We start from the raw sequence: 12,518 nt of genomic DNA, 5'->3' as shown, positions 1-12,518 counted from the left end.
AACCCAAACATGGTGGGTGATTACTGCTGGTTCTTACAACGGGAGACCAATTCCACACACAATCGCAAGAGCAAGTGTCTCTCACACTTCTGAACACGTCTGAACAGAGCCTACGCTGATTATAATGAAAGGAAGAGTGTAAACCTGAAGTGTTGTTTATGAATCACTCACAATGGGGCAGATTTCCCGATCAAGTTTACACCCTTCCTAACATTACCATGTTCTAATGTTTATCAACTACTTTTTCTGCAACTTGTTCATGTTCTTGGTTTGTATACTCAACATTATACATGGAGATCAATCATTGTTATCTAAATATGATGTAAAAGTAATTACTAAGCACTGATATTAGATGTACAATGTGCTGATCTGCAATAATAAAGTATCAAATGTAGCATGCTGGGTATCAGTAATACATATACATATCTTGAAAACCTGACGTGCTGGCTAAATTCTGACTCCAGATTTGAAAACAGCAGCCCAGAATTAGCCAAGAACACCTGCATTTCCCGAAGTAGCAGATGAAAAGTTGTTTTTTGTTGCCCAGTGTTATTTATAAGGTCAAATTTATGGATTTCGCAAGTCTAATGAAATGTTCGACATTTTTCTTGTTTGTCTGTTTGTCCGCACAGAATGTGTGTGTGTGTATTAAGTACATTTGATCCTTTGGAACCCAGACACTTGATGACCCCTTCGACCACTTAGACCCTTCACAACCCTCAGACTCATGAAGACCCCCAAGACCCTTAAAACTCTTGAGACCTCGATGACTTAGGGGGAAAAAGACCCTTTTGAGCCTTTAAAACCCCATGACCCTTTGAGACCCTTTACAAACCTAAGACCATGAAAACCCTAAATATCGTTTAGAACCCTTTAATACACCGAAGATGCTTTTGACCCCCTTATACCCCCAAGGCACATAAGACCCTGAAAACACATAAGACCCTTTAGAACCCCAACACCCTTAAGTCCCCCAAGACAATTTTGACCCCGAGGACGCTTAAATATCCCAAAGGCCCTTTAGACCGCCTTAGACCATCAAGACCACTAATACCATTTCGACCCCAAGACTCTTTAAGACCCCTAAGACCCTATAACACCTCCAAGACCTTTTAGAACCCTAAGACCATTTTGATACCTAACACCCTTTAAGAATCTTAAGACCATCCATCCATTGGGACCAAGCTCTGTGCAGAGCGTTGGTGCTGCCTAAGCAGTCTCCCGAAGACCCTTAAAGACCCCAAAGACATTCAAACTTAGGACCCATAAGATACTTTAAGACTCATAAAACCCCTAAGACCACTTAGAACCCTAAGACCTTTTGAGACCCTTTAGACCCCTTAAGACCCCGAACACCCTTTAAGACTCCAAAGACTCTTAAGAACCCGAAGACATACCCTGTTACACCCTTTAGAACCCTTCGACCTCGAAGACCCTTTTGATCATCTTCGACCCTTTGGAACCCCAAATATTCTTTGGAGTTTAGACATTCACACTTTCAAACTTTTTAATACCTTGAAGACCCCTTTGACTTCTAGACTCGTTTTAGACTTTTTAAGACCCTTTAGAGCCCTCCAGGTCTTAAATTACACCCTTGAGACCCCTTCGACATTTTAAGACCCTTTACACTGTCTTAGACCATAACTTTTCAGACCTTTGACCTTTACACATTTACACCGAGACAATTTAGACCTTTCATTACCCTCACTGAAGAATTAGGAGAGGGTATTGCATTTGAGTCCGTTTGTTACTTGGCGAAATCTTCGATTTTGTCAAGTATGTTGGTCTGTTTGTTTGTCTGGTCGTCTACAGCCCAAACGGCTGGACCAGTCGTTCTTAAACTTTTACACCTGATAGGCAATCCACCTGAGACGGTCCGCGTCCAAACCCCGTCTTAATCGGACTAAACGTCACGACGTGACGTCACACAACGTGAAAACACATTTTTGGACATAACTCAGTGACCGGAAGTCGTAGCGACTTCCGGTTGACGCCAAATTAAACTTCATTCAAATATCTAAATGATTACGAAATGCATCTTATTACAAATTATGAATAGTTTTCGCAAGCGTATGACATCAAAGTTTTGTCTATTGACGTCATTTTAAAAAAATATTTACGCTCGTGTGCAGCCGAAACTACTGAAGCAATCGTTCTCAAATTTTAACACCTGATAGCCAATCTTGCTGAAATAGTCTGGGATCAAATCACGTCATAATCGCACTTAACCTCACGACGTTACATCAAAAAAGGTGAAAACAAGCTTTTAAACATAACTCAGTGACCGGAAGTCAAGGCGACTTCCTGTTGACGCCAAAACAAACTTCAATGGAATATCTAAATGTTTTAAAATGCATGTTAGTACAAATTATGCACAGTTTTCGCAAGCGTATGACGTTAAAGTTTTTAGCTATTGGCTAACATATTATAACAACATATAACAATAGCTAAATATTGCTATAATAGCAATAGCCAATATCAAAATGCTAACATTAACAAAATTGGAGCTTTGTGGATTAATGAATAATAATTAATAATAATAATAATAATAATAATAATAATAAAACAATAATACCCTCTTGGTTTTAGGCACACTTATCCCATCATGGTCCATTTCCATATTGCATGCATAGGGTGAATTTTTTGATCTCCCAGTCCCCAACATCCAAAATTTTCCTCTTCTCCACCTCTTCCTTCTGTCTATCTACATACCTTAACACATTTGGCTTTTTAAAGGGGTATCAACCTCAGCCATCAGGCAATGGCTTCATGAGATCCTTAGGACATAAATGTTGTGATAGTGTTGCACCTCCATCATCATTTTTAGCTCACCTGGACTTTAAGTCAGGTGAGCTTATGCAATCGAGCAGTGTCCGTAGGTGAGTGAGTGAGTGAGTGACTCAGTCAGTAAACACTTCAGTCATTATTGCTTGAACCAAACAAACAATTTTGATGAAACTTGACCACAACCTTCATCACCCATGATGCACACAAGTGTATCGACCACATCAAAATCTGCACTCATTAAGGGGATCTACAGGAGTGTTTTTGACCCAACTCCCCCCCCCCCCCCAAATTGGTATTTTCTCTCTTTTCCGAAATGACACATACCATTTCGATGAAACGTGGCCACGATCTTCATCACACGTGATGTTCCAAAGTTTGTTCATGGCATTAAAAAAAAAAAAATCAAGGTCAAAGGGGGTCTGTGTGGGGTTTGAGTGACGGTTGCTCCTGATCCAGGTGGTCCTATTTTTAACTGCAATATTGAGATGCTTCATCCATCCACTAGTGAAGCACCCAAGCTGCATGAAGATGATTCTCAAAAAGAGAGAGATGTGGAAACGTGAAGAAAAAAACATTTGAAATGAACAGTGTATTATTAACAAATTATGTAGATCGAATAAAATGGTGTCCGTAAAACCACGAGGTCTAAGGAAAGTGCCAGAAGTTATTGTCGTGCTCAACCCGAAAGATATATGTCCATTCAGGGGAAATAAAACTAGTTTTCAAGGTACATACTCAAATGTAATAGCAAGGTGACATCATAATTGGCATCATTGTATAACAATCGGCTCATAGCTGGTGCCGCAGTACTTTTAAGTATATGCAGGATTAGGGACAGGTTAGACTGGTGGTGAATCCAGAAAGTTTAGTTCGCCCTGCAGGGATCCTCAGCAGCTCCCTGCTCCATTTTGTGCTTGCTTAACATTAGTTTGGACTCGGGACAGAAATGCATGCCAAGGTTGTGCACTGTTCTCTGCGTGCATGGCCTCGGATGGCTGTCAGCATGTTCGCTGTCATACTCTCACTAGCACCAGGTGAAGCGGCCCGGAGAGCGCCACGGCAACGTGTTCGGATCTCACTACAAGTGGAAACTTTGGCAAGTATTTTTAACTGTCTTGCCTTCATTAATACTCTTCAATGTTAATGTGAAATATAGTATAACGACATTGCAATGTGGCACGAGTACAGTATTACTCCGAGTAATACTCTGAGTCAAAAATAACAAAAAGTGAGACCAAATTCCTGCCACTTCAATTGAATGCCAGGCCTGGCCAGCCAGTTCGTGAAAGGTTTGGCCCAAAACTCTCTGTGGCTGACTGAACAAGGTGGTGGGATCCATTACCGCTGTGAAAGTAGTGGTAGCAATAGTAGTAGTAGTAGTATGCAATCACTCCAATGTAAAAATATAGTCAGGGCAAGTAACTCAGGCGGACTGGATTAGTTGGTTAAATGAAGACTGAGAGGTCAAGCAGACCGTACTGGATTGCAGACGACAATGATGGGCAGCCACGATTTTAAAAATCAGATACGTTTTGAGGAGGTTTGATTAAAGTTCAAGCCAGACACTTTACATTCAATATTTTCAGACAAGGAAAATGCTTTGAGGAATCACGAGGGGCAAGTTGAGGGAAAAGAGCAAAGGGGGGGGGGGTGGGATGTTCCAAGACGAATGGTGTTCGACTTGAATGTAAGTTAAATCATCTCTTCAACAAGCAACACGATCCAAATAAAATGTAAAATACAACGAGAAGAAATACAACATTATAAAATAAATCCCTTTGGTGAGACTCCACCTGCACACCCTCTCTGCACCATGTACCCCCTCTACTCTTGATCCCACCCACAGTCCTCCCTAAACTTTATGATCCCCACCTGATGAGCTTATTCCAGACCTCTTGATGGAACATTATAAAAGAGTACTTACTGTATTAGGATACAGCTCCACTTGTCTGCAACAATGCTCCTGGATAAGAGGAATAAGAACATATAATTGATTAGGATATGAAAGAACATCCAATTTGTTGTACCTGCATAAACATAACATTTATATCACACAACGATGTCGAGCCCTAATTTAAATGCAACTCATTGGGGGGATGCAGTATTTCAACGCATTCATTCCCCCGGGGACACGTATAACATGCCACGTTGTACGCACTTTATTTTGCAGTTCAAACCTACTACCTGTTGGCAAAAAGCTTGGATTGGAGACGTTGTGCGTGTGCGTCACACTGTAAGTGAATGGATTATGCAGAGAATTGGAAAAAAAAAAGGAGTAAAACAAGAAAGTCACAAATCATTAAAATGGTTTACTGTGCAGTGGATTTGCAACACTAACAATAAATAATATATATATATTTTTAAACTCCAGTTCATCTGATTATTTTATTTTTTTAGTGTCGAGATTATACTATTGTTTGTAATTTCCATCATCACAGTGAAACATGATTGATGCTCCTTTGGGATGACTCCAAGTCTCCAATGACATGCAGCTATGAGTCTTCCACCTGCCGAGACATCACCGTGATCAGGGTAGTCTCTTTCAGTGAAGTGCCATTTTCCATGACCTTCACGATGACTTTGTTGCTCAGCTTGGCACGTAATTGTAACATCTGTGGTCCAATGACTGCTGTCATTAGCCTCCTTCCAACCACCTGGCAAAGTATTTGCTACAGTAATGTTTCTCGTTGTTTCCTCAGCTTGATAGCACATGCTGCCTGATAATCACACTCTGGGTCATTATGCTTTATAGCAGTGGTCCCCAACCAGTCGATTGCGATCGACAAATCAATCCCAGTCTTGAACAATCGATCTTTACAACTAAAGAAAAAAAATTGAAATTTTTTTTTTTTTAAATAGTGGGAAAAGCCGAGATTCTTTGCGGTGGTTGGACACATGGTGGCCATGGGTCGCAAATGCAAGCTGCTGCAGAGTTCAAAAAAAAAAATAATAATAATAATAATAATAATAATAATAAAAAGAGCGAAATGTCGGCACACAGGCCAATCAGAAATGCAAAGCATACCTTCTTTTTGGGGATTTTGTAAAGTAGAATTTTTAAGAGTTGATCTTGTGTTGCATTTGGGTTCCAAAAGTGATCCCATGTTTAAAAAGGTTGGACACCACTGCTTTCCGCTCAAATATCTCCCGTTTCTTTGCCTCCATGGTCTGTTGGTCTGTCCCATCTCCTCTATCTTCCTTGATGTCTGAACAACACAAGGACAAAGGGTCAAATGAATTACTCTTCTCTAAATGCACAACTACACATGTAAAATTATACAAGCCCCACTCCATGGTGATATACCCCCTAACTAAGAAGATAATAAACTCGAATACTCAACAAATTCAATTACATTGAGATGAATTACAATTAAAGCTGCCCAACTTTTGGTGCAAAAACCTCTAAGCGCCATGTCGCATGACCGTATGTAAACCAGCAACACCATATTTATAGTTCTTTTACATTTAGGCATCACAACTTTGGTGCCTGGTTCATTTGGTGAAGAGATTAAAAAGACTTTTCAAAGTAATATGGAAAAAAACGTTGACATTTGAGGTCTCCACAGTAGTTATCGACCAGGAAGGGTTCAAATGAGGTTCAGCACTTACCCTCGTATTTGTCCCGACAGGAAATTTGAAGGTTACCCAAGATACCTTACCAAAGGGTAACTTGTGAAAGCTTCCACAGATCTTCAACATCCACAAGTTCAAGCAAAGAGGGCAGTCAGTTTTCACAACAGTCCAAAAGGCAGATTTCTCGACGATCTAATGCCCCCCCCCCCCCCCCCGCGCTGCATTAGATACTTTCACCCGACTTGCATTCCTTTGGCAATTAAGGAAGAGCAGACAGATCAGAACAAAACATGTTAGCACAGAGTTAGCTATCCCTATCTCTGTCACCAAATGATGGTAATATTAAATGTTCCCATATTTGCATTCAACTTCTTTACATCGTAAAACATAGAATCATTGAGATCAGTGAGATAATTCAAAAACAGGTACATTTTTTCTTGCAACTATGAGATTCATGAGCAGTTTGCAACTTGGTTATTCAATGAAGAGCTTCTGAATGAAACAAAGTTTGTTTCATGTAAATCAGATGCATTCTTTGAAAATAAAATATGAATATATATATACAAATATCAATGCGGCGAATGGATGGTCAAATAAAACTATTCAGCAATTTATCACCAAGAAGGATTATTATTCTGCTTTCAATGACTTCCTCAAAGGTGAAATCCATTCCTTCAGACACCACATGATTCAGCCTTCCATCACCCACCACACAACGACTTGAAAGTTTAAATGCCAAAATTAGTCACACCTTTTTAGTGGAGTCACCCAGGAAAGGTCTGTCTCATCTTTCACAAACTCGCTGGCCAGGCTTGAAATTTAACTGAAAGTTGCCAGAATTTATTAAAAGTGCTGGTCATAACTTGTCTTCGATGTCCACTAACTAATGCAAGCAGACAACACACCCGGCTTCACGTCTATCCACGGAATGGTACATTTTGTTGTGCACCTCTCCGCCTGCAAAGCACCAATCTGATAGTTTCTATTCAGGTCGGGAATTAAACTCAAAGTGGACAGCTCCCGTGATGAGGCCGAAACACAATGGATGTATCCCTCGCATCACAGATAGGTTGTCACCCTCTATTTTTGTTTTACCCCCCCCCCCTTCGTCCTCCAGTCTTACTCATTCTGCCCTTGGAGCCCGTTGAGCCCTCTGACCCTCTCCAGGAACTCCAGGAACTCCAGGATATGCATGTTCTTTGAATAACTTCCAAAATCTAGTCTCGCTACACACTTACACTCTTTTATTCCACTTTTCTCCCATCTGTGGAATTCAATCCCACTCTTCTTCAAACAAGTGGTAACACCACCTTCTCATGTGATCCCCCAGTCGTACCTACAATCCTTTCTATTCCCATTGACCCAACATAATCGAACTCAAACCCTCAAACTTGCACATTTCTGTGATCCCTTCCCACATCTCTCTCCTCTTTTCCTGTTCATTAATTATTTGCCTTGCTTGTTGTGTTCAACTATTGCCACATTACCTCATTGTCAATTCATTACCTTTTTTTTTTTACCGTGTCAGTTTTCTTCCGGGAACTTCAATGTTGTATAAAAAAAAGAATAGATTAAATCAGCTTGGAGTGTCAATTTATGCACAGAATACTGAACATTGCAAACCACATGAACAAAATATACCTTTCCAAAGTGAAAGCAATTACATTAGGAGGGCTTCAGGCAGAATGTATTATAAATTTATATCAAATCTTACCTGTTACTAATTTCATGGAGTACAATGAAAAACTTTCTGGAGCAATATGTTACATCAGACATGTGAAGACTTGCCGCAGAGGAAAAAAACGAAAAATTGATCCCGGTGATTATAAATAAAGTGTGTCAGCATTACGATTTCCTGTTTGGCGTAATCTACAAAGGAATAGAAACCAGGGTTGGATAAAGCCTAAGGAATACACAAAAATGAAAATAAATCACTGAACACAACCCTGGGGGTGATGCAGCAACATCTGCAATGTGTGATGAATGTTTCATTCTCCTCCAGGAACGTGTAATTGGGGGTTTAACTGTGACTTCGTCAGAGCATGGAGAGCCTTTACAAGTCCAACTTGGAAGCAAAAAGATTATACCAGGTGCGAAAAAAGTGTTTTTGAATTGTTCTTTTCACCACAATTACACTTCCACACACATACCGTACATCATGGATCAAGGAATTTGGGGGGAAATGAAGGACATACAATGTACAGATGACCAAGATCAGCGAAGGTTAACTGACCTGTAACTATGAAAAATGGCATCACGTAACAGTGAGTACCTTGAAAGATAGAAGGAAAGAGATTGTAAAATTTCCTATCTGAGTTTGTACAAAGGGGACAGAGTTGTGAAGGTGAGTGGAAAGCCTTGACTTGCTGAATTTGGCACGTCGGAGCACTGCAGAGATAGGATCATGCTTTTTTCTGCTCCACATTCCAAGTTGAGAAATTATTCATTTTGACAGCACAAAATGAACGACGAGTACCAGATTACAGTATTTAACTTGAGGGGGAGCACTTGGTAGAGTGCAAAACCTCCGCCGCCAGTACTGCTGGGTCACTTAAGTGAACCTGATATCCTATTCATTGTAGGTCAAAACGGATCAGACTCTACTGAACCACGATTGAATAAACTAAACTGGATCGACGCGCATGTAGAAATGCCAAAAAAAAAAATCGAAATTTTTTTGAAAAAAAAGGTGCAAATTTTTTTTTCTCTAACAATTTTTTTTGGGGGAGGGTTGGAAATCACTTAAAACATGTAGAAATGCAAAAAAAAAATTCAAAGATTTTTCAAATAAAATCCAAATTTTTTTGAAAAAAAAGTTGCTAATTTTTTTTTTCTCTAACAAATTTTTTTTTTCTCTAACAAATTTTTTTTTGGGGGGGTTGGAAATCACTTAAAACATGTAGAAATGCAAAAACAAAAATTCAAATATTTTTTCAAAATGGCCGCCATAGCGGCCATATTGGACTTTGGACCAAGTCCAAAATCTAATGGCATGATCCTTGGACCATACCTAACCCCCCCACCAAGTTTCGTCGAAATCCGTCCAGGAGTTTTTCCATAATACTGTTCACAAACAAACAAACAAACAAACAGACAGGGGTGAAAACAGTAACCTCCGTCCATCTTCGATGGCGGAGGTTAAAAATACGTGACAATAATAGTTGGAATCATTCTGCAGTTTCCAATCAGTTTGGTGTCTTGTGTGACATCAACCAAGATCTAGTTACAGTCATAGGTCTGCTTCCTTTATCAACATTTGACACCACTGTTCATGGATTTTTAAAAAAAAACTATTATATAATCTTGCTTTGGAATTCTAAAGCCTATATCTTTTCTGGAAGCTCATAAATAATTAATCAGTTGTGTTTCTTGGGGGATACTCTCAGGCTGTTTACAGCTTCATTAAGAGGTCCACCAGGAATCCAGTTTGAACTCATCAGGTACATCTTTTTGGGAACATTATCTGAAGACCCAAGATTAGTGCACAGTTGCAATGACTGCACTCATTTTTACAATTCATTTAAATCTGAAAATTCTATTGAAAATGATAACACATTTCATCTTTGCTATATTCAACACAATCGCCTTTGAGCTGTCCAGCCTGGGTTAAAATTTCGACTCAACTATAAACTGTCACCCTGGCGTTTATCATGCAGAGTGATACATCAATGGGTGGGCTGTCCCTCGGAAAGATGTTTCGCCAGAAGACCTGTCTGCGAACACTGGTCTTTGAGTGAAGTCTAGTCCTTCATGAAGAATAGGCAAGTAATCACCGAGACCCTGGCTAAACTCGAAATTCCTGCCCTGACAGTTGGGAAAACAATGGCAAACCACCCAGCATACACTTTGCCAAGAGATTTCTTCGGCAGCACCAATGCTCTGAAAAGAGTCTGATACATTGATGATATTCAAAGATGGATAAATCGCTGCTCTCAAAAAAATCGTTCGAACCAAGCAAGAGATTCTTCTCAATCACAAGTCTACATTCGCAGGGATGTATAAAATGAATCCTAAAGTCCGTTTCAATCCTGTCCTGGAAGATATGATTCAGAAGCGATATATTAAAAACCAACTACTGATGACAGAGCGCCATTTTATATCACAAACCATATTATTTTGCCATAGACCTGCAGGATTGGAATGAGAATGAAAAACAAGTAGAGAAGGTTAACATAAATCCTTTGGCAACATTACAAACGACTCGAGGACAAAGCCTTTTACAAAGTGTGCTTTTGTTTGTCTGAATCAAAATAGCTCAATACAATATTTTTTTATTTTTTTTAACTGTTAGATGAGCCAAACACAGCCACTGAGCTTGGGGAAAGTGCCATCACATCTCAGGGGACTTTGAGCACCAGCGATGTCAACAATGGCACTGCTTTTCTCACGGCACTCAGCAGGGCACTTCTTAAGGAGAAATCTCCTCCTCCCCATGGATGCCAACCCTTGGGGATTGTCCATGTTCTTAACCTTTTAAATGATGAACTTCAAGATCCCATGGGTCTTTTGCGAAGAATAGATGAGAAATCGCCAGCACCCTGAACAAATTATAAATACCTGTCCAAATTATCTTAAACTGAAGGTCAGGTCTCGACAGCCCGTTCTTGAAAGACGGGCCAAAATCTTCCCTCGGCTGTCCCCACAAGGTGGGAATAATTGTGACCATTAAAAGTGTTGGTAGTGGTTGCAGTGAATACTTTGGCTTACAAATTACATACAGTAGATGAGGCGTAAGTCATCACCATCGGAACCGAGAAAAAAGTGACGACTTAGAAATGTGACGACTTACGCGTATGCGAACATTCATGATGATTGTGGGGTGAAGGATGAAGTCGCGCATGGCCTGGACACGTACGTGTGAGAGCCGGCTATTGTACCAAAAGGAAAACACAATCCTCGGGGCATAGGTGGGGGTTCATTGGTGAGTTGGAAAGTGATCAAGCAAAGTTGGAATTCATGAATCAGTTTCTGAAAAGTAAAGATAATGAACAACTGTAAGACAACTCATATACCATCGGTGATGGTATGGTGACAAATTACATGACACACAGTCATCGTGGTGATGATTACCACTCAATGCCTATGTGTAAGTGAGTGCGGTAATGTACAAAACAAGCCAATATAAAACCATGATCGGATTTCAACACTAAGCTCGATCGATCCTCTACTTCTTCGCGAAGTAATCCGTTATGTTTGATTGCCTCAAACTCTTGGGCATCTGGTGCATGAGAAAGGATTCAAACCGGTCATTGTATTCCATTATGTTGGCTGGGCAATCCTCCACCGAAAGACAGTATCGGCCGAATATTTGGCCGAATCGGCCGAAACCGAATATTTGGCTGAGCCGACATTTGCCGAAACCAGATGATGAGCGCGTCATCGACATCTTCAAAGGACACACATTTCACGCGTTTCACACTTCCCACCGGCCTCACGATCTTCTCCACTTGTCCAAATATCTTGCCCTTATTCTTCAAGATATCGTTCAATGTCTGCCGTTTGATGTCCAACTTCTCAGCTATGGCTGTTTTCTACATCAGTGGGTTTTCCTCGCAAAACTGGATAATGTCGTATTTTTCTTGGTAGGTTTTAGTTGTTAGCTTACGCTTAGTCGCTATTGTCCTACCTGCAGTGCGATCAACGTGTGTACGCAGTTATAAATAGCCTATCACTGGCGGTGTACACCAATGAGCGAGCATCACGATTCCATGAAATCGGGCTTCTCACGAGGCAGCAGTTCCGTGTGACGAGTTAGGAGTGGTAATTTACTTGCGTTTCCATTACGCGGGAACGGACAACATCTGACGACTTAGACGAAGTGACGACTTAGAGATGACGACTTACAGAGTGATGACCCTTTATTCAAAGGGATTTAACATAAGATAAATTCGGGACTTTTTGACGCTGCCGACTTAGGCGAAGTGACGAGTTACACGCTGCCGACTTACGCCTAGTCTACTGTATTTAATAGAATTTAAAAAAAAGACAGTGATGTATGATTCTTGTGAGCATCTTGTTCAGAGAATGTTTTCACCGGCCCAGGTAGAAAATCACAAACGCAAATATTTTAATGTTTTTGTCCTCGTAATTTTCAAAAGCAGTTTGAAATGCCTCGAAATGAAGGTTGTTCATACAATACACATTTATTATGTATGTAC

General features: G+C 40.3%; 1 protein-coding gene across 2 annotated transcripts in view; it reads left to right on the top strand.

The window, feature by feature from the left end:
* The first annotated feature begins 3,601 nt into the window (after positions 1 to 3,601).
* The window catches only part of LOC147028313 (uncharacterized), a 34,927-nt gene continuing 26,010 nt past the window's right edge, over positions 3,602 to 12,518 (top strand). Inside the window, exons 1-3 of one of the 2 annotated variants that reach the window (XM_085878611.1) lie at positions 3,603 to 3,883; positions 4,958 to 5,020; positions 8,363 to 8,450. In XM_085878611.1, coding sequence (XP_085734737.1) covers positions 3,734 to 3,883; positions 4,958 to 5,020; positions 8,363 to 8,450 — 301 coding nt within the window. In that variant the 5' untranslated portion in view covers positions 3,603 to 3,733. Of the gene's footprint in view, positions 3,884 to 4,957; positions 5,021 to 8,362; positions 8,451 to 12,518 lie in introns of both variants that reach the window. The other variant, XM_085878612.1, reaches the window with a different exon arrangement.

This window comes from Eptatretus burgeri, chromosome 4 (genome assembly GCF_056783735.1).
Source record: "Eptatretus burgeri isolate ZD-2024b chromosome 4, Ebu_testis_v1, whole genome shotgun sequence".
NCBI classification, from domain to species: Eukaryota; Metazoa; Chordata; class Myxini; order Myxiniformes; family Myxinidae; genus Eptatretus; species Eptatretus burgeri.
This window is presented reverse-complemented; position numbering and strand designations above follow the sequence as displayed.